Here is a 19,608-nt window from a genome sequence, read left to right as displayed (position 1 = left end):
AAGAGGCTATTGAACATTCCTGGTAAATCAAGGCTTTAAGATTGCAAAGCCTGTGGAAGAGTTTTGAACACTTGTCCTCGTAGGTGATGTGCAGGTCAAGGAGAAGTTGCCTGTTTTCCCTTGTGTCCCCCACAGTAGAAGGATATGAAATGGGACTTCCTCAAACTGGCAAAGCTGAGGAGAAAGCTCTGTATATTCAAAGTTTCGGGAGCAAGTGTCAGAGGCAAAATTGACCAAGTGTGATGGCTGTTATGGGGACTGTGTGAATGAGCATGAGCTGTCTGAGGAACCTGCTTTTTGTCTGGGCTTGTAATTCATATGGGCTACATGTGAGCAGATGATTGCTTTAAACAACTGTGGAGTCATAACTGGAATGAACCAAGTAACCTGGTTGATGTGGTTTAACTGCATATTGATGTGCGAAAAACCTGATAGTTGGCTTTTTTCTTTTGGTTCTGCAGTTGCAAGTAGTGGGAAATGCTTAGGCCTTGGTTCCTATTGTTCTGAACTGTTCAGCAGGATTAGCTTAATTTGTAAAGCAAGTAGCAGTTATGTTGATGGAAGTTGACTTCAGATTTTTGCACTACTAGGCAGAGTTAGACTAGTGCAAATAGAAGAATTTGGATTAGTGCTGTGGGTTGTTTCTTGACCGACTGATGTTGAAACTTTGTCCTCTTCTTTGAGAGATTTAAATAAAGCTGTTGCTGGAATCCCTGCTGCTTTGATCATGTTATATTTATTTGCTTACATACTTCAAGACTAGGCCTTAGGCATCCTAGGTGATGTGAGCTAGAGCAACATCCTAACCATTCCTTGCTTCTGGTAAGCTCCTGAGTCTTGCATTAAGCTGAACTTTAATTTAGAATCATAGAACCATTTTGAAAAGATCTTTAAGGTCAAATCTAACCACTCGCTTCATATTGCCAAGCCCATGACTAAACCATGCCCCTCAGCTCCTTGTCTGTGTCTTTGCAATATTTCCAGGAGAGGCACAGGGGATTTTGGCAAAGACTTTGGTTATTCTGATGTCATGCAATGCTACCTTTTCCTGTGCACTATTTAGCATTTTGTCTTTCTGCCTCGTTGTGTCTCAGGTGTTCATTTGAGGTCACCAGAAAAAGAGAGAGTTAAGCTGGCCTATGTCCCTGGAGCCTGTCCTTCTACCCAAGGGTCCAACATGTACCCTGACTCTGTCAGGCCTGTATCTAACTGCAGTGTCTCGCCCTTTATGAGGGGAAGGCTGGCTCAGTACTCCAGGAGCAGGTTCATGAAACATACTGCACTCTACAAAATACCAAATTATTTATTTATAGAAAATATAATACACAACAGTTGTACACATGCACACACCCACACAGTACTTTACCACAAATTGAGGCCAGTTATTTTCTTTAATTAAATGTTATAATCTAGCACACGGTATCTTACAGTAATTTACATCATTATCTGAAGACACAATGGGGAAGCTTTGATCATTCATTTATAAACCTTCCGTAAATTACAAAAAGAAAGGCAGTCTGAAAAGTATGTATAAACAGTAAAAACAATTTACAAATGGACAAGAATTACAAAATAGTAACAGCCAATGACTGCCATCACTCTGTGAGACGGGGTTGTGTGAGATGCCAATATTGCAATTGAGATTTGATTATCACCAGTTGTGGCCTTTTCCCTAGTTACAGCATCTGTCTGACACTGTTTACCTTAGACATGGACTTGATCTGGAATCTGACATCAGCAACATTAAAATGTTTTTTAACTCAGGACTGTACCACAGGGCAAAATGCTGGGCAGTAAAAGGGGTTGTGGTGGTGGGGTCTGGGGTTTTCTTTTTTCCCCCCCTTCCCCTGGTAATTTAGCACAGCGAGGTGAGAAGTCTGAAGTGGTGGTGGTGTGGTTGAAAGTGGGTACGTCTCTGAGTGCCTTAACACTGCCTCTGATTTCAGTTAAGTGAAACGTTGACACAAGAAATCAATACAAGGGGGTTGCTTGGGGAAAATAAAAACGCAGAAACGGAAAGGAAAGCGTTTTGCACAGCACTTTCAGACTCCCAGGAGTTACATCAGACAGTGAATGGAGTCAGTAACGCAGTACTTGACCTTAAATTACCATGTTTTAGGGAAGATGAAGACAGCTGAATACACAGTACATACAAAGTATACGCTGTAGATTTATTAGACAGTACAAATCATTGTGCATTAATAAGGCAAAACATCAAGGCTGATTAAACTAGGAGTTTCAAGACCATTTTTGTTTAGGATAAAGACTGGATGCAGTAGGGTGCTGTCTCCAAACCAGGACTCGGGGAGCAGAGTTTCCTTCCCCCCCACTCACGGTTAAAGGAGACTAAAGGCTGAGATTTGTCCAATGGAGGTGCAGGTGGTGAGTTGGCTTCAAAAAACCCCCACGTTCTTCTGGTCTTAATCCCACAATTTTGTAATTATTATTTTTGATTTTTAAAGGAAAAAAGTGTTTGCAGCCACAACTCGACTTCCTTTTTCTTGTTGTTTTGATTAAGCAATTGCTGTGACTGTTGATGTCAGAGTTAGAACGCAGGGGTGGGTAGTGTTGTACTGCATAGTCATGAAAGCCCTAGTTTTGACGTTAAAATTAAAAATACACAGACTGGAAGCTTTACAAGTTGTCCAGGAGAACAAGAATCATTTCACTGCACCAAGCTTTTTCAGCAGTTTCTTGCCTTTGGAAAGCAGCCCCTTTTTCTTTTTCGAGGACATATCCCTGCCTCTCCCAGGACTACCAGAACCCATAGGTGACGTAGGTGACCCAGAATGGAGATGAACTGTGGGGGATGGTGCTCTCCGTGATGTACCTGTATTCTCAGGAGGAACCTATTAGGTACATTGTTATCATTTATTGAATGTTTGAAAGCGTAAAAGCTGTTATCATCAAGAAAGCTGGTAACATCCCTTGTCCCATTACCCACTTAAACAAAAGGGCTGCAGCCTTCTTTGTGGCTTAAAATACCATATGGGCTTCCGGAAACACATGGCTTTGGGCAAAAAGTATAGACAACAGAAAACACTGACAGCCCTGGTTTGGTTGTATATTTTAAAGAAAGGGTTGGATACACTTGCTGTGCCATGGTTCTGGCCATAAAAGCCACAAAACTGGTTTTGGTGTTGCATTTCTGTACTCTCAGAGTACAGAAATGAAAAAGGGTAGCTGTAGCTATAGATTGAAGAAAAATAAGGGTGTTAATGACTACAGGTCAGCAATCTATAGAAGCCAAACTGTTTTCAGAGAAAAATATGACTTAAAATGCTACATCATCACTTAGTTTTTCAACATCCCTTAAATAAATGCCTTTTCTTTAAAATTGGCTAACAAACTTTATGTACAAATTTGAGAAGATGGCACACTGGCTTAAAAAAAAAAAGGGAAAAGGAAAAAGCAAAGAGAAAAAGCAAAAGCTCAAATGAACCTTAATTGCAATCAAAGAAAGCTTAAAGACCCTGACTGCTTGATGGGTATGCTGCAGCTATGAGGTTGCTGAATGAAGGTGGATTCTTGTACCATAGTCAGATGACAGCATTCCTAAATATTTTTAAACAGCTATTTTTAAACAAGTTTTGTTTTTGTTTTGTTTTTCAATCAGCACAAGCACTTGAATGAAAATGCTAAAACTACTGCTACTCAGCCTACCCCTAACTACAGCGCCCGGCTGACAAAAGGTGACGCAATCAATTAAGCTGATTATTTTCCTAGCAGAATCCAGGCCATGGGGAACCCCGTTAACCTGTGCTTTTGAGTTTAAAAACATCCTTGAGCAACAGCGAGTTCAGCAAAGGGGCTTCAAGCCTACTTTGATTTTAAATCAAGGTCTAATTCTAATGAAGAAATAAAAAAACCCAACCCAGCTCGGTAAAGCACCCCAACGTACACCTGAAGATACCAGATATTTGTCTAATGCATTCGGTCAGAGAGCTGCATGTTTCATGTAGAGACTTTTATTGCATTGGTAAACCAAACAGTTGCTAATAGTTCAAACGTGCACGCTTGGGAAAAGGGAGTCAGTCATCCCTGTGGGAAGGGATCTTGTTGAGAATTGTTGGTCGTAGGCGAACTGGGGTATAATCGATGATGGGAAACGCATTTTAAGGCAAGCAATTTAAGAAGCTCTGTGTGAGCAGAACGAGTTTCCAAACCAACTATCCCCTTGTAAACTGCACTCATCCGTACACTCCTTACAGGGCGGGGGCATTGTGCTTTTCTCGCTACGGGAGCTTGGCAGTGTCCCATCCCAGCTTGGCTAACAATGCAATATGCAGCTGTGGTGTAGGGAAGTCAGACATCAAACCCTCCTTTCTATGTAAACATAAACATCAAGCTCGTGAAGAAATATGTTCCAAATGTTGACCTTCAGCAAGGGAGGCCCAATTGGTGTATATTTAAGGATTCCTTTTTAAAGGAATTGTCTCCTAAAAGCCCTGAATTGCCTGGGCTAAATAGAGGAAGAGCAGACAGCCTGTTCTTCTGCGGCCAAGGATTTTGGAGACATATTTCTTTTGTTTGTTTGTTTTTCCCCCACATTTAAGTTTCAAGACTTGCATTAGAGAGCCAGGTAGCTTTAATTGAAATCGCTATTGGTATCTTCAGTTGCTCACTTACGTGAAGGCTACATTGCCTTATTAAGGTGTGAAATGAACACTCTTCTTCTGTTCCCAAGCAGATGAGCAAAGAAATAAAAATATATATAATATATATAAAAGTATTGCAGTGATGAAACAAAACCAAAAATGAGATACTCTAAACATGGTTAGTCTGTCATAAGAGGGAAGTCTGTGGGCAGTTAACTAACACCAGTGGGGGAGGAAGAGATAAGGGTTTGGAGGTGGACGCTGCCCCTAAGCTGCCTTCGGTTTGGACTCAAAGGCAAGTACCAGCCTTTGTCCTCAAGCACTTCTGCTTTCAGCTGCACACTGCCCACAGGACGAGCAGATTGGAAATGTGGGGAAGAAACTACTTTTACCAGAGAAAAGCTGCTTAGACACGAATTAGAATTGAAGGTACTGCAATGGCGGCAAGGGGTAAATTTAGTTTCTTCATTTACTAATGTTAACGAGCTGGTGGAAGGATCAGTAAAGTCACTTTTCCTTATGTAGTCTGTATTTGGAAGTTAATTTCAAATGGGTAAATGGATTAAAAATGTTAAAAGTAATGTCTAAATTATAGGTGAGACAGGATGGAATGGAAAACATTCAAGTTGTTATTCGGTTGCTTACCCTTTTTGCTTTTGTTCGCGTTGGTGTGTCGTGAGCGTAGCGCGAGGGCGCGTCCGAGAGATAGACTTCAACATCATCAGGCACTTCTTCAAGGAAGTTGGAAGGAACCAGCCCCTTTTGTCCATTAAGTTCACCCTGCAATATGATGAGAATGTCAGTGAATGCTATAGTTAAACATAGGCTCCCAAGAAGGGAAGGTAAAGTTTTGAGTATTTCAAAGCCAATGAGGAAGAAGAAATGTCCATCTAAGGGCTCTGAGGCTGCTAAGAGCTTACAGGCTCTTGAGGATCACGAGAGCTTGTGTGCACAATACAGAGTGAACACAGCTCCATGTTCCTCAGCTACACCCAAGAGAGGAGCAGAACTGAATTCCCACACAACTGCTCAACTCAGGGACTTCACCTACAGCACCAGCACTAGGCCTGGGGCTGGGCTGCCCATGCCCCTAAAGGCACTTTGAGTCTTGACAGGGGCCACTGTTAAGGTGGCTCTGAAAGAGGCAGCTGGACCTGTTTCTAATAGCCAAGACCCCCTGGAAACAGAAAACACAAGGTTAAGATCACCTCCCAGCCCTTGGAACTGGCTGGTTGGGTCCTTGGGCTCCCAGATACCAACTAAGGGGGAGTGGTGACACTAACCCCATGTCAATAGCGCTTCCAGGTGTGCCACTTGGGTCAGTGTTTTAAATTAGGATCACAGCAATTCCAATGACACAACTAGCTGCAATTGGGACCTGAAATACCCCAGGCTGTCCTTTAATGATTCATGCTAGTGCAGATTGCTCACTCACAGCTTGACCTGACCAAGCAGAAGCCAACTTACATAGTAAAATCCATCTTCATCAATTTCACCAAAGACAGTGATGATGTCCCCTGTGCAGAACGTCAGCTCAGCCTGCAGAAAAAGGAACATGTAACAGAGCATGTCTGGTTAGCAAAGGTCAACATTTTATCAACAGTAAATCCATTAATATTTTCCCCCTCTCCTTTATGTTAAGATAGTTCATGAAACCAGAGTGAATTATGAGCAAAACTTTTTTAAAATGCTTTTTTAGTTTGCTGGGATCTGGCACCTCTCCTGCCAGGTTCTGCACACCCACAGGACTCCCAGCATGCAGCCAGGCCTTGCAGATACCTGGAGCTCATCTGTGCCAAGCCTTCAGCAACTTGACCAAAAGTGGAACCTTTCAACTATGTGGCTTCTAAGGGCCCTTCAAGCGAACCCTTTGGTGAGGAGGGAGCAAGGCATAGGGGTGGGACATGCTCAGGCCCACACTCTACATCAAGCCGAGTGCCAGGACTAATGGGGCTGAGAACAGCTGAGGCTGCTTTTCTTGAAACTAAGTTCCTGAACTAAAGTGGTGGATCTCAGCTGGATTCTGAATGGGCATTGCTTCAGTCTCTGATCTACAAAGACTGTGGTTTAAAGGTAATTTAATTACTTGTTTTGAATTTCCAGTGGGAAAAGGAAGAGAACAACAATTTGCAATGTACCCGAGTAGTTTGTTGCCCAAACTACTCTGAAACACTATAATTTAGTGTGATTCTTGGATTCTGTGATTTAGAACCAGATTTCATTTAGTGAGAAATCTAAGAGAACACTGGCTGTGCTTTTAAGCATCCAGTCACAGATATTTCACATTCATATAAGAAAACAATTCTATAATTCACCAATTAAAATCCAAACCAACACTTTAAAGGATAACTGAGGAAACTCCTAGGTATACAGTATGTTTTTAGAGCTTTCAGTATAACCTGACGTTCTTACAGCAATGCAGGTATAAATGAAAACTGCAGCAAGTCTTGATTGAGGGACTTGCTGTGTAACATCAAAGGCAATGTGAAAAGGGATCTTGGTGCTGGTAACAAATATGGAGAGATGGGAGACTGCATGGAGGGAAAGGGGAAACAACCCCCTAATAAAGTTTTACCTTGTGGTCAGCTGTTGTTTAATTAAACAGACAAGATTACAGACAAGACCTGAGATCTCAGATGCATCAGTAAGAAAGAAATGCAACATGTGATGAACAGTGTTCTCCAGCACTGCTTTGCTTTGGGTTGGGTTGCAAAGGATGGATGGCTTTTGGAGGAACCATAGGTTAGAGGGATTTGAAAGTGTGCATCACTGCCAGCTTGTTGGCATGAGCTAGGACACCTTTCAAAAATCCTCATCTTCGTATATGGAAACACACAAAGGACATTTCAAAACAGCAATTGGAAAATAATCCCTACAAGGACATCCCTTGATTTTGTTTGATCGAGAACCATAAATCTACTTGTACAGCAGTCACACACCTGCCCCAAAAACACACTTGGCTGATGTGTGTCATTCTGAACTAATTTTGGGGAGTTTTTTTGCACATCCACTGTGAGTGTGTAACAGTGCTGCTCAGAACCAACATGGTTCCAGCTCTGTACACAGCCAGCCCCGCCAGCAGCCACCTCAGTACCTCTACATCAACGTTTGGAGAACTCTCTCTGGGGTCGTAGTCGTAGAGTGCCACCATCCTTCTGGTCGCCACTGAATGCTGCCTGCCACTCCGTCTGTTCCTTTCTATTCCAGTCACAGAGAGAGGAAGGCAAGGAAAGCTATCAAAGTTATTTTGAAAAGAAAAAACAAAGTGCAGCTTTTCCCCACATCATTCTCACAACTGTGCAGTGATGTTGGTATTTCTCTCACGTAGTGGTGAAAGGTCACCAGTTACCAAACCCATTACTGGTGAAGGTTTCAAACAGTGTGTATGTTTCATTAACAATTACCAGTTGGTGTGCCCTCTATATTCCAAACCACTGAATCCTCAGAACAGCATTTATCTGCAAAACTAACGTTCTGGAACTTTCAGCAGTTCTTGGTTGAAGGAATCAGAGGTTACCAGGATATTCAAACAGTCAAAAGTCATGGTTGTTTCCTTTCATTCAGACTTCCACATTTAGTATCCATTCCCTTCCCTCCTCCTAGTCACAAGGAATTTTGTGTCTGGGATTATTCTTCAGCTTTCTGCTGGGAGACTGGAAGGAGAAACACACTCTCAGCTGTCCCAGGAACAAAGATGCTGCCCATTATGCAAGTGGTTTGCACTATTTTCAAGACTGACTATAAAACCACATTCTCAAGTACTGTTTAATTTTACAGGCTTCATCTTAAATTTGTATGATATTAGCATGATTCTTGCAGATGACTGCTGTGGCAAGAGAAACATGCTTGTTAGTGCTACTTACAGACAGGCATTGAGGGCAGGTCAGATGAGAGTTAGGCAGTGTGACAAAGGAAACCTGGGATTAGGAGGCACTCTGTGATTGCTCTGGCAAGAGTGTAAATGTTAAAGGTTGGGATAATGTGGAGCAAATAGTGAGCGTAGCATGCACTCACAGCCATCACATCACCCACCAGCTGACACTGAAGCCTTGGTCAGAGGAGATCAGGTACTTTTGTAGTGGGTGATTTGAAGTTATTTTCCCAGCTACCAGCGCAAGGGATTTGCACAGAACACACAGATCCAAAACAAAGGCATGGACTGCAACGGTCATGGGACCCTGATTCCCCAAACCATGGATCAACCAACACCTAAAGGATTGTCTCAGAGTTGCACTTTCCACTCTGAAGTACTTTGCTGGGGCAAGACATTGCCCACTGCTCCAGGCCCAGCTAAAAGCATGGAAAGAATCCAGAAAGGGTAGAATCCCAGAATGGTGGGGGTTGGAAGGGACTTCTAGAGCTCATCCAGCCCAAACACCTGCTAAAGCAGGTTTCCCTCAACTGGGGCACAGGAATGCATCCAGGTGGGTTTGGAAACCTCTCTGGAGCCCCCTGTGCCAGGGCTCCCTCATTCAAATACACATAATATACCACCCTATACATAATTGCTATGTGACAATGTTTTCCAACTTCTGGTTTCCAAAATGTCTAAGGCACAAAAAAATTAAATCTAGACAGCTCAAATCATTTCAGCTAATTTACAGCTTGAATCAAATGATTGGTTCTTAGCACAGACCTCTTTTAGACTTTCTGGATCTGCGGTGTACAGAGCGTGTGCTCTCTTTGAAACGGTCACAGTTGACTTCAGGAAAGGAACGCATACAAATAAAAGAAGAAGAGATATGAAGCTGTTCAAAGTTCTGGTTTTAAGGATTTAACGTGGGCAAAGGATTAAGAAAAATATAGTCATATGAGCACAGCATGGAAAGTGTCTGATACGACATTAAAAATATGAGACAAACTGGCAATTAGATCCTGCCTCTGCTAAAAATCCACGTGGGCAGACTCTGTGACAGCAAGGGCCTGAGCACCGGGATCTCTGCCATTCAGAATTTGTGTTTAGTTTAAAATTAAGCCAAACTAACTGTTCTTTCCAAATCCATCTGTAAAAAACGTTAGTTAAATCCATATGAAAGAGAAAATAGATGGTGTGTTGGAAGTGCCAGGATTTGTTACTACAATACCCATAAAATCTCCTAATACGTAGTTCTGTCCCAAATGAGATTGTACATAACCCTTTGCCACCATCCCTTTCCATTATTGGTAAAGTAGGAAAATGTAAAAGAGTAAAAAATAACAACAAATAATTGATTCTTTTTTGATGCTTTGCAGCAGTGAGCGTATCACAAAGCCCTCAGCACAGCACACACAAAGCATTGGGATCGTGTTCTGTGTCCAGAAAATCTTTCTGGTGACAAACTCCATGGGGTTTTTTTTTCAAATCAGAAATTCTTGAGTGGGGTGGCAAAGATACAAGTCCTTGTTTGCAACATGTGACCAAGATGTGACTGAGGTTAAATACTGGTTGAATAAATTCATCCACATACTGACACAGAATGTATCCCATAGTGTAGGAAATTGCTGTAAAGTTGAGATGCATCTGCATATAGTAAAAACAAAAGGCAAAGCAGATCCAGCCAAGTTAACAGCACCTAAAAATTAGAAGTGAACCATCCATATTATCTCTTACCTATTTTCTCAACTGGTGTATTCAAAGGAAGAAAGCCTTGTTTTAGAAGCTGATCCATCATCTCTTCATCATCTACTTGGATCTCCGAGACCATATTACATGGGATAAGGCCAATTCGTGTACAGGTTTCTCCACGATAGAATCCATCAGCATCCTTGTCTCCATAAACCTGTTATTCAAACCATGATTACGTTGGTCAGCAAAGGTTTTGGCATTTAGGAGTTTTAATGGAGGCTGAATGGTTACTAAAGCCAGTAGATAGATAGACATCTACAGTTTGGATGTGGAATTAGTTTCTGACTACTCTGACATGTTACAAACTGGAAGTGTGATGTTAATTTGACTTCAGATACATAAGTGGAATTTGGCCTTTTTTTTTAGTCAGCAGTGAAATGCACAAACAGTGAGACAACATTAAAAGTCATCAGTTTCTCCCCTTGCCCAGCCAAAGGTTTCACACTTTATGGTTTACTCTGACGTTTATGGAATTATTCACATGACACCATCTCTGCTGCCATGGGAACTATACCTAAAATGAAGTCATTTACAAAACTCTGCCCAAGTGGTGTTATTTCACACAGAACAACTTGTTTATGATCAAAAATGGCCATTTTACTTACTTAACATATATACTTATTTAAGCTCTGTTATTGTCTTTCCAGGAAATATCAATTAAGGTATAAAAATAGCATGAAGTTTCATCAATGAGCACAGGTAAATCCAAAATTTCTCTAAAGTTCCAAAAATGTAGTCAACTCACAAGGGCCATTAATGACACAGAGGCCACTAATGACACAGAGGCCTAACTGCTGGCAGAGTTTAGATTGTTATTTGAATCAGTTCCATCAAGTGTTTCATTTCCCAAACTGATCAATCAGTTTCAATCCCCAAACTGATCCCTTCAAAGCAGAGTTCATTAAAAAATGGTTGTTGAATTGCCTCATTCCTGGAGCAGGGATGTTTTCAGTTTTAATCCTGCTGTATCCATGATTTACCTCCAACTATTGCTTCTTCAGGCAGGACAGCACACGCAACCGTAACACATGCACAGGGCAGACTTCACACAGCTCATGGTGGGACTCCCACCCCTACCCCACTGCTCAGGTAAGGTACGAAAAGGGTTTTGAAAATGCAGACTAAGGCATCTTCACAACGATTTGATAAGACATTCAAAAGTATCAAGTATCTGAGGTGGGATTGCCGTAGACTTTTCAGTGCCAAATATGTACAAATCTGTGAAGGTAATTAAAATACCTGAGCGAAATGAACATTCTTGCAAAGAAAAAACAAACTCTCTAACAAGATCCATATTTTTGACATAAAACTTACATCATACAAGGAGGTCAGCGAAATCTCTTGCAAAGTATTTAACATGTAAAAAAATAATTTATTTGGGATAAAGGCATTTGTTAGGATCCAACCCAATGCAGCAGAAGGCAGTATTTTAATAGCTTAAGCTACAATTCTGCCTTTTAAGTGGGCAGTGTAACTAATAAGTTTATATTTTTATCAGGTTCTGTTTCAGATCCCATTTAAATCTGAATTACCCTTGGACTACCAGCATCTGTTCCTTCTGCCTCTCTCCTTTCTGCCCATTTTGCACCAGATCAGTTGGATATGAGGCTGCAGGAGATGTTTATATTTGCTAATTCAACAGAAAAATCTGCTAGCTTTTTAAAATCAGATCAGCAAACTGAACAAATATGCCTTTGCAGCTGCACAATCATCAGATGAGGCAAGCTGGGACAGAGGGCTGGCTAAAAGCAGGGACAACACATAACACTGGTCCTGTCACTTGAAGGCGAATTGCCTTCTGCACCCTGCTGAAAGGCAGCGTGTGTATTTTACACCAAACAGTCAAAAAAGGAGCGGTTTTCCTAGGTTCAGAGAGGACTTTGGAAGAAGTGCTTAACCTCTGGACTTTAATTGATCTTAAATGCATACTAGCTGAGAGTTTTTGTCGTCTAAACCAGCTCTGTTATGTTTGAAGGCACAATGCTAAGTATTTCTGTAGCACCTCTGCAGGAAAGACATCCTCTCTGAAGCAGTTTATCCTGCAGGGTTTGTGGCCATGGACATAGAAGGCTTCAAAACAACAATTTTGGTCTTAGCACATAGATCTATAATTGAGTTTGTCTCTATCTAGAGCAACTCTGAGATTTTTTTGTGTGTTTCCTAGTGATTTTAAAGCCATTAGCCCTAGATATTAGCTTGCAGATCTAGTGAGACTTACAGCCCGAATCTCTGGAGGAAAACCCCCCTTGGACTCTAGTTATACTGTTGCTTTCTCCTCAGGGAACAAAGGAGACCCCCTTTGTAAAACTGGGTCCTTCGTTTCCTTTGGTTTTAGATCCCACCTTAATGATTTGTCCTTCTTTAAATGGCAGCTCTTCCTCTGCAGCATCAGGATTTGGGGACATTGTCAGTGGATCATAGTCAAAGAGTGCAACAAATATTCGAGTAGAAATGTCTTCTGTGCCAGGATCTGTTTCTGATTCTTCATAAAGATCTGGAGAAAGATGGTCGTGACCACCATAGCCATCTATAAAAGCAAATTCAGAAAAGAACAATTCAGCAATACAAGCTGGCCTCATCTTTCAACTATTCCAGTTAATATTTGAAAAATATTGGCCTTTCAGTGAAAAAACCCCAATAACTTAATGCATATCCTACTAAGCTTCATGGCTTGGGTTTTAGGGTGTTTTTTTAATTAACAAGTTGTTATTTTTTAAAAGCATATGCAATGACAATCTGCCTGCACTGAATGTGATGCTGGTCTCCTACACCACACTCACATTTACATGTGTGAATAGAGCTCAGGTAAGAAAGCAATTTTGGTTGAGTTTACTAGAATTTGCCACAAATTAATGAGGAGTGTTAAGAGTGACATAATGATGAGTCTATTAGGCTTTATCATTACTGCAAAAATAACCATGCTTTGGATCCACCTGTTTTCCAGCACAGCTGCTTCTGCTCTTCATGGACACAGGAAAGCCCATCCCAACTGTGTTGACATACCATGTTTCAGGTACCAGGTTTAAAACATGGCTATAATCTCTCCAGACAGGTAAGAAGAAATACATTTCAGTGGTGTTAGTTATGCCAGGATTGGAACTACACTGCCTATGATTTTGTTTAAACACATTCAGTAGTTAACATAGCCAGCAGTGCTCCAAACCAACCCAAATGCTAACACATGATGTGTTAAAATCCAGGGGAAATAGTTAAGTATGAGTGCATTTAACCATGAGCTCATTAGGAAAGATTATCCATGAATACAACACTTGACACCACCCTGAACTGTGTCTACTGTAGGGGAGAGAATCAATTAGGACATGAAAAATGAGAATTGGTGTTTCATCTCACACATTTTTCAGACTTTTCAAATGATTTGAAGAATGTGTTTAGTCCATGATTTAACAACATAGTTAAGGATGGACTTCAGTAAAACTGAACGAGAAAATTAGGCCAAAATGGCTAACAAGTGTTTTGAATAACAGCCTTCAAAGGCTTTTAAATGTGTTTTGAAAGAGCATGTGGCAGTGCTTTCAAAAAAAATAAGCTCTTTCAAGATATATGGAGTCCTAAAATATAAAGCCTTCAAAGTCACAAGCCACTTCTGGAAATCTTATTGTGCAAGTCCCACTAACTTCAGTAGGAGCCACGTCCTTTTGTTCTTTGCTGAATCAACACTCGCCATACAGTTTATAAGATCTTTCACAATGAATAAATTGAGAAAGCCATGTTATGAATTATGATGAAAATGTAGTTCAACTATAACATTTTTCCAACAATTTTTAAATTAATACAATTTTTACTCTAATCACCTCTTACAAATTCATGTCTCCCATTCTTGGTAACAGTTTGAACATTTGATATAGAATATTTTAGCTAAAATTACTCTTTTTTTTTTATCAGATGCATCTTACTCAACATTTGATATTCTTTAGCTACCAGAAAAACATTTCCAAGGGTCACAGCTTTAAGGGAACAGCTACTGCCTCCTGGGTCCAGAGCGCAAGAAAGGATGTGACTACGTGAAAAAGTGCAGAACAGCAAAAGGGCAGGGAAAAATTCCAGCCAAGAAGCTTTAGGCAGGCACAAAGCACAGAAAGGAAGGGTGGGAGAAGGGAACATGTGGGACATAAAGCAATGGGACACAAAGGATGGGATTTTTTTCTGTTCTGTTCTCCCCCCAGAGTCTGGTTGCAGTCATTCTGTGGTTCGTACTCGGGTCCGCCAGGCAATTTAACAGGTGGGCTAAGGGAGGGTTTGTTTTGCATTGTTAATTAAACCCCCAAGTTTTGCATCCAGCTTGCAACTGCAGTTAACAGGGGTTAGGCTCAAAGATGGATGGTAGCCAAATGTGTCTCTGTTGAAAGCACTGGCCTGTAATGATCTGACTCAGAATAACCATGTTTGCTTCAGTGAACCAGAAAGCAAACGACCATTTGTTTAGCTCATTAGCCACTTATTCTTTCAAGAAGCTAATGTGTATATAATGCATATACACACATACACACACACATATAATTGTGTGTGTAAAATCTTAGCCTTTGGGTGCAGCCAGCCAGATTCCCAGCAGGTGCATAGTTGCAACCGCAGTTGCACTGAATTCCCTAGACATACACCAATAAACACAAGCGGATCAGCTGGTTGTAAGTCACTCAGATATGTCTGCTTTGAAACATTACATTACAATTTACTAAAACTGTCAGGGCTCCTTTCCTTTCAGATACTGACAAAACTCTTAGCTTATGTTTCTTAGCTCTACATATGGCCTGGGCTGCTTTTATGAGTGAAGTATTAGACAATTTACCATGTTATGGACTATGAAAACTGTTGATCATGTAATGATTTCTATGTTGATGAGGCAACAAATACTGTCAATGGGTATAGTGGGTGTAACTGCCTTACATAATACAAGTTTAGCATTGTGATGTAATTATTCCTAAACTAAGAGCAATTTTTGTCTTCACCAAGTGACACAGTCAAAGTCCTGTGTGGTCACTGAAAAGACCCCCCAATCTTCGTTTGGCTCAAGCCATAAACCAGAAACAACGTTTGCTAACTGCTTCCTATTATAGGATGTCAGGTTGTGATCTTCCAGGTACTGTTTGGCCCTGTCCAGTCTATATGAATCAAGTGGAAATGTGGTCATTTGGATGAATGGTTGTTCAGGAGTATACAGTAGATACTGACTGGCATTAGTAGCAGCATAGCTTCACAGAGGTTCATGCAATGCAGTGTGCTTGGACTCAGTCGAGTATGGAAAGGTGGCTGCAGAGCAGTTTCAGGACAGAGGACTAAGGGCTGTTTGTCCCTTACAGCTGAGCTGGAGAAACTTACCTGAGAGCAGACAGGACTTAAGAGCTAGTTCCCCTGGCATTCTGCATTGCATGCAACGTTGTCATACAGAAACCGCACTTGTTAACACGCAGCTCTACAATGTGTCTGTCAGAAAGGATGAAGAATGTTGGGCATACCGTATCTATATTCAGAGGCCATGGTACGCTGCTGAGGCCATTTCTTGTGTCCACCAATGCTGCGATAATAAGCTTCTTCTTTTACAGGTGAAATATTTCCCTCACTACCTGACCGAGACCGACCGCCTTCACTGTTACTGTCCATTGTAATTTCTATGGAGAAAAAGGGAATGATCTATTAAAACATATTGTACAGTTGCCTTTGCGGAGGCTCCTGTGGGCAGGCTTTGCCTGCCTTTTTTTTTGGACTTGCATAGAGTAGGAAGGCTAAACACTGCTAAGCTTTGCCAGATGCCTCAGCCTTTAGGAATCCTTCTTCAGCAGGGGAATCACAGAAATGTGTGTCTCTTTTTTTTAAAGCATCTGATTTTTTGTGCTTTTTAAAGTTCATACCGTGTAAATATTGATTGTTATATCTTTGGATAGGAATCATCTTTTATTATGAGGTTAAACAATCCTACCTGCCAGATCTGCAAGGTCAAGAGCACTGTAAACTGTGTTTCACCTTCTAAAGTATCAACCTAAAAACAAAAATTCATTAATTTACTTAAATCCTACCTGCAAGAAGAGCTAATCTAAAGTAGTTACAGCTTAATGGAGAAATATCTCAAAGAATTGAAATTCTAGAATAATTTGGAGAAAGACTTTATCACTGGAATGCTAAGAACATCACAGTTTTGAAGGTTTTTCCCATTAATGCAACCTCCCAGAGCTTTCATCACTAAAGCGACTCTTTAGCTGAATAACTCAGTAAAAACTCCAGGCACACATGTAAAGGAATAAGCTGCTGCCAAGAAATTTGGAATCCACATTTTTGAGCTATATGCTGAGGCCAGGAACAATTTCATGTATTTAAGCAGTGTAAACTTTGGCCCAATCATATTTAATTTCTTCATTCCTTTTACTTTACTCTGCTTTTCACTTTGTGGAATTACATATTTGAATAACACAGCCAAAACAGCTTCCTTCTTCCAGACCCACTCGTGCAGCCCTTATTCATGGGAAACACTGTCAGTGGGAGTTCCAAACAGTGAGCTGAAGTTTATACAATGCTTTACTATATGCTTTTGGATGCTCTACTTTTACCACATTTATCTAAACTCTTGATACACTTCATATCATCTAGATTTTTTTTCCAGCAGGCTTACAGGAAACGACTGAAAGAAATAAAATGATGGAGCAGTGGCACAGGCTGCCCAGAGGGGTTGTGGAGTCTCTTTCTTGGAGGTCTTCAAGACCCGCCTGGACGTGTTCCTATGTGACGTGATCTAGGTGACCCTGCTTCTGCAGGGGGGTTGGACTAGATGATCTCTAAAGGTCCCTTCCAACCCCTACCATTCTATGAAAATCTATTTAATTTTCTATTTCATTGTTTGAGCACTGGTTGACTATCAGAAGTTAGCTTCTTGATCTCATTCCTAAGCTGTTGCTATTGAACAACTAAACAGCAAAGTCATTAGCTAGGGGTTCCCATGTCCCCACTTTGTTGGCAGAAAATGAGCACTAATAAATTTCACTTCCCTTATTTTTTAACTAAAATGAAAATTAAAAGGAAACCCAAAAGATTTCCAACAAACCTGTCAACTCTCTCACTATTCACAGAAAAATATTTCAGCAGATAATATAAAAGAAAGACTTCAGATAGAAAACTTGCTTTAAGTAGTCCAAACAAACCAGAAATCTTTACTCCTGAGGAAAAAAAAACAAAAAAAGGTGCTTTCAGAGAAAAAGGACATGGAAGTCTGATAGTCTGCACACCATCATCTGAAACTATTTCATTCAGCTAACAATAACCTGTCAACAGAAGCACAAGAGCCTCCCTGAGGCTGATTCTCCCCCATACCATTTTCATATCAGTGTAATTCCATTGACATCTGTGAAGTTTATCACATGGAATTACAGATTATCCTGTTTTACAGCAGGATGTGTGAGGAGACTTGGTCCCTGACCACTCATGCTATATTGAAAACAGTAAGAAAGTTTCTTACATTATGGCTCTGTGTGTTTTCTGATCTATGGTTTCAACACTGCTAATTACTATCTCCTAGACATAAAAATGATTATATCCACTAGGGGACTTTTGCTTTTAATTTAAAGGCATTTGGTGAGTGATTCCATGAAAAGGGAAAAATATTTCACATTTTAAAAGGAAAGCATTCCTCAATACTTTTTCCTTCTGATAATCCCCATTTGTGATGTCTCTTACATAAATGTTGGGTGAGAATTGCCTGACATTGCTTCCTCCTCCTCCTGATAAAATGCCTAAAGTATTCACAAATTAAACTCCAAGTTAGGGACAGGAACTGGACTGACTCTACATTCTGCTAACAGCTCACAGAACTCTTTCTGCATTTGCTTTGCTGTGTTTCCTGATTTTCACTGTTTCTTATTTGTCAGTATAGAGTGTAAGTTTTAACAGATATGTATTTGTCCATAATGTCTTGATTCCATTATCTTTTCTGCACTGCTTTTTGGATTATCTGATATGCACCAGCATAGAGTTTAAGGCAAAATTAAACCAGAATAGAGATAATTCTGTAAGAAGCATCAAAACTGGTAAATATATACAGATTTGACTAACTTGTTGCATTTAACAGGTTCCATTTTTCCTCCTAAATTCCAAAAAGTAGTCAAGAAAATGGAAAGTAAATGCAAAATGATGGTTGATGAATGGAAAGATGGATGGCTGGATGAAAGGCTAAATGAGTATATTTGTTCTGGTGATTGTATAGTAGCTTGCCTGCAAACTTATTCTTAGGTAAGTTCTAAGAGTGTCTGAGTTTAACCAAGCTTAGAAAAGCTCCAATATCCACTAAATTCAATGAAAAGACTCCCAGTGACGTCAATGACTACTGATTCAGCCCCCTGTGAGACCCCAGTACACCCATATTTAGATGAAGGTGGTTTTAGTTCAATTTCATCCCATTTAAACTAAGAGTAACCATGGTTCAAGACAAGTGTCTGTTGTTTCTTTCTTAGGGACCACCTTTCCAACTCTGAAGCTGCAAAGAACAGAAATGCACCAATCTGTCCAACTAACCAATGGAAGGGACCAACATTGGTCGAGACCTTTGTGGCACAGCACTGCCATGAGAGGACCTTCGCCCTGCATGCTCCACCCTTTCAGGCCGTCCTGCAGATGATGGATTACCTAAAAGCTAAAAAACAACGACAGAAAGAACAGATTTGTAAGTTACATGCATGGTAACATCATGGTTATATGGTTGGACATAAATCAAGTCAATCACATTTGGAAGCATAAGCTCTAAAGGCAACTAAACTTAGTTTTTAACTGAAAGGTTAGCTGAAAAGTAAATGCTGTTGCCTGGCAAACCTGCAAAAGAAAAAAAATGGTTCCCTGATTTATGGCAGAGTTTTGTAACCAGCAGTCACACATCAGAACAAAAAGAAAAGAAAAGAATAATTTCTGAAACATTCTTTTGCCTTTGTTGTTGCTGCTAAGATGACGTTAGAACCTCCTGAAGAGCAGTACGAGTCATGAGAGCTGTGGCGACTGCACTGCACTGACAAGGCAAGTCTTTTATGTACTCAGCTATACAGCTTTGTCCAGTTTGCAGCATGTGAACAAGTGTACGTTCTTCTGTCTTTAGCACACTGCTTTTCTATAATAGCCTCTGGTTGTTAAAGCCTTTTAAAGGTCATAGAAACGTGCAGAAGGGAATGTAGACACACCTCCTCTCACATCTCAGCTCTCTCTTTCTGTTCGCTACGCTTGCAGAAAATGTTGCTATTTTATTAAGTAAACAATACTCTCCTAATGCTCTCCAGAGTTTATCATGCAGTCCTTGAGATTAATACAGCTTGGGCATCAATTTTAATGGGAGAATTTTTTAAGGATCATTTCAGGATAAACTGCTAGGCTGGAAGAGCAGGCACTCTTACAGGAAGCACATTAGTTTTGAGGTTTCCACTC

General features: G+C 40.6%; 1 protein-coding gene across 1 annotated transcript in view; it reads right to left on the bottom strand.

The window, feature by feature from the left end:
• Positions 1 to 4,273: 4,273 nt before the first annotated feature.
• Positions 4,274 to 19,608, bottom strand: part of RIMBP2 (RIMS binding protein 2) — a 121,730-nt gene continuing 106,395 nt past the window's right edge. The window contains exons 17-24 of the mRNA XM_062009717.1: positions 18,715 to 18,832; positions 15,675 to 15,827; positions 12,546 to 12,730; positions 10,189 to 10,357; positions 7,693 to 7,796; positions 6,066 to 6,137; positions 5,244 to 5,378; positions 4,274 to 4,676 (exon numbers count right to left, since the gene is read on the bottom strand). Of these exons, the coding sequence (XP_061865701.1) occupies positions 4,650 to 4,676; positions 5,244 to 5,378; positions 6,066 to 6,137; positions 7,693 to 7,796; positions 10,189 to 10,357; positions 12,546 to 12,730; positions 15,675 to 15,827; positions 18,715 to 18,832 (963 nt within the window). The 3' untranslated portion in view covers positions 4,274 to 4,649. The remainder of the gene's footprint in view (positions 4,677 to 5,243; positions 5,379 to 6,065; positions 6,138 to 7,692; positions 7,797 to 10,188; positions 10,358 to 12,545; positions 12,731 to 15,674; positions 15,828 to 18,714; positions 18,833 to 19,608) is intronic.

Source organism: Colius striatus, chromosome 17, assembly GCF_028858725.1.
Source record: "Colius striatus isolate bColStr4 chromosome 17, bColStr4.1.hap1, whole genome shotgun sequence".
Classification (NCBI taxonomy): Eukaryota; Metazoa; Chordata; class Aves; order Coliiformes; family Coliidae; genus Colius; species Colius striatus.
This window is presented reverse-complemented; position numbering and strand designations above follow the sequence as displayed.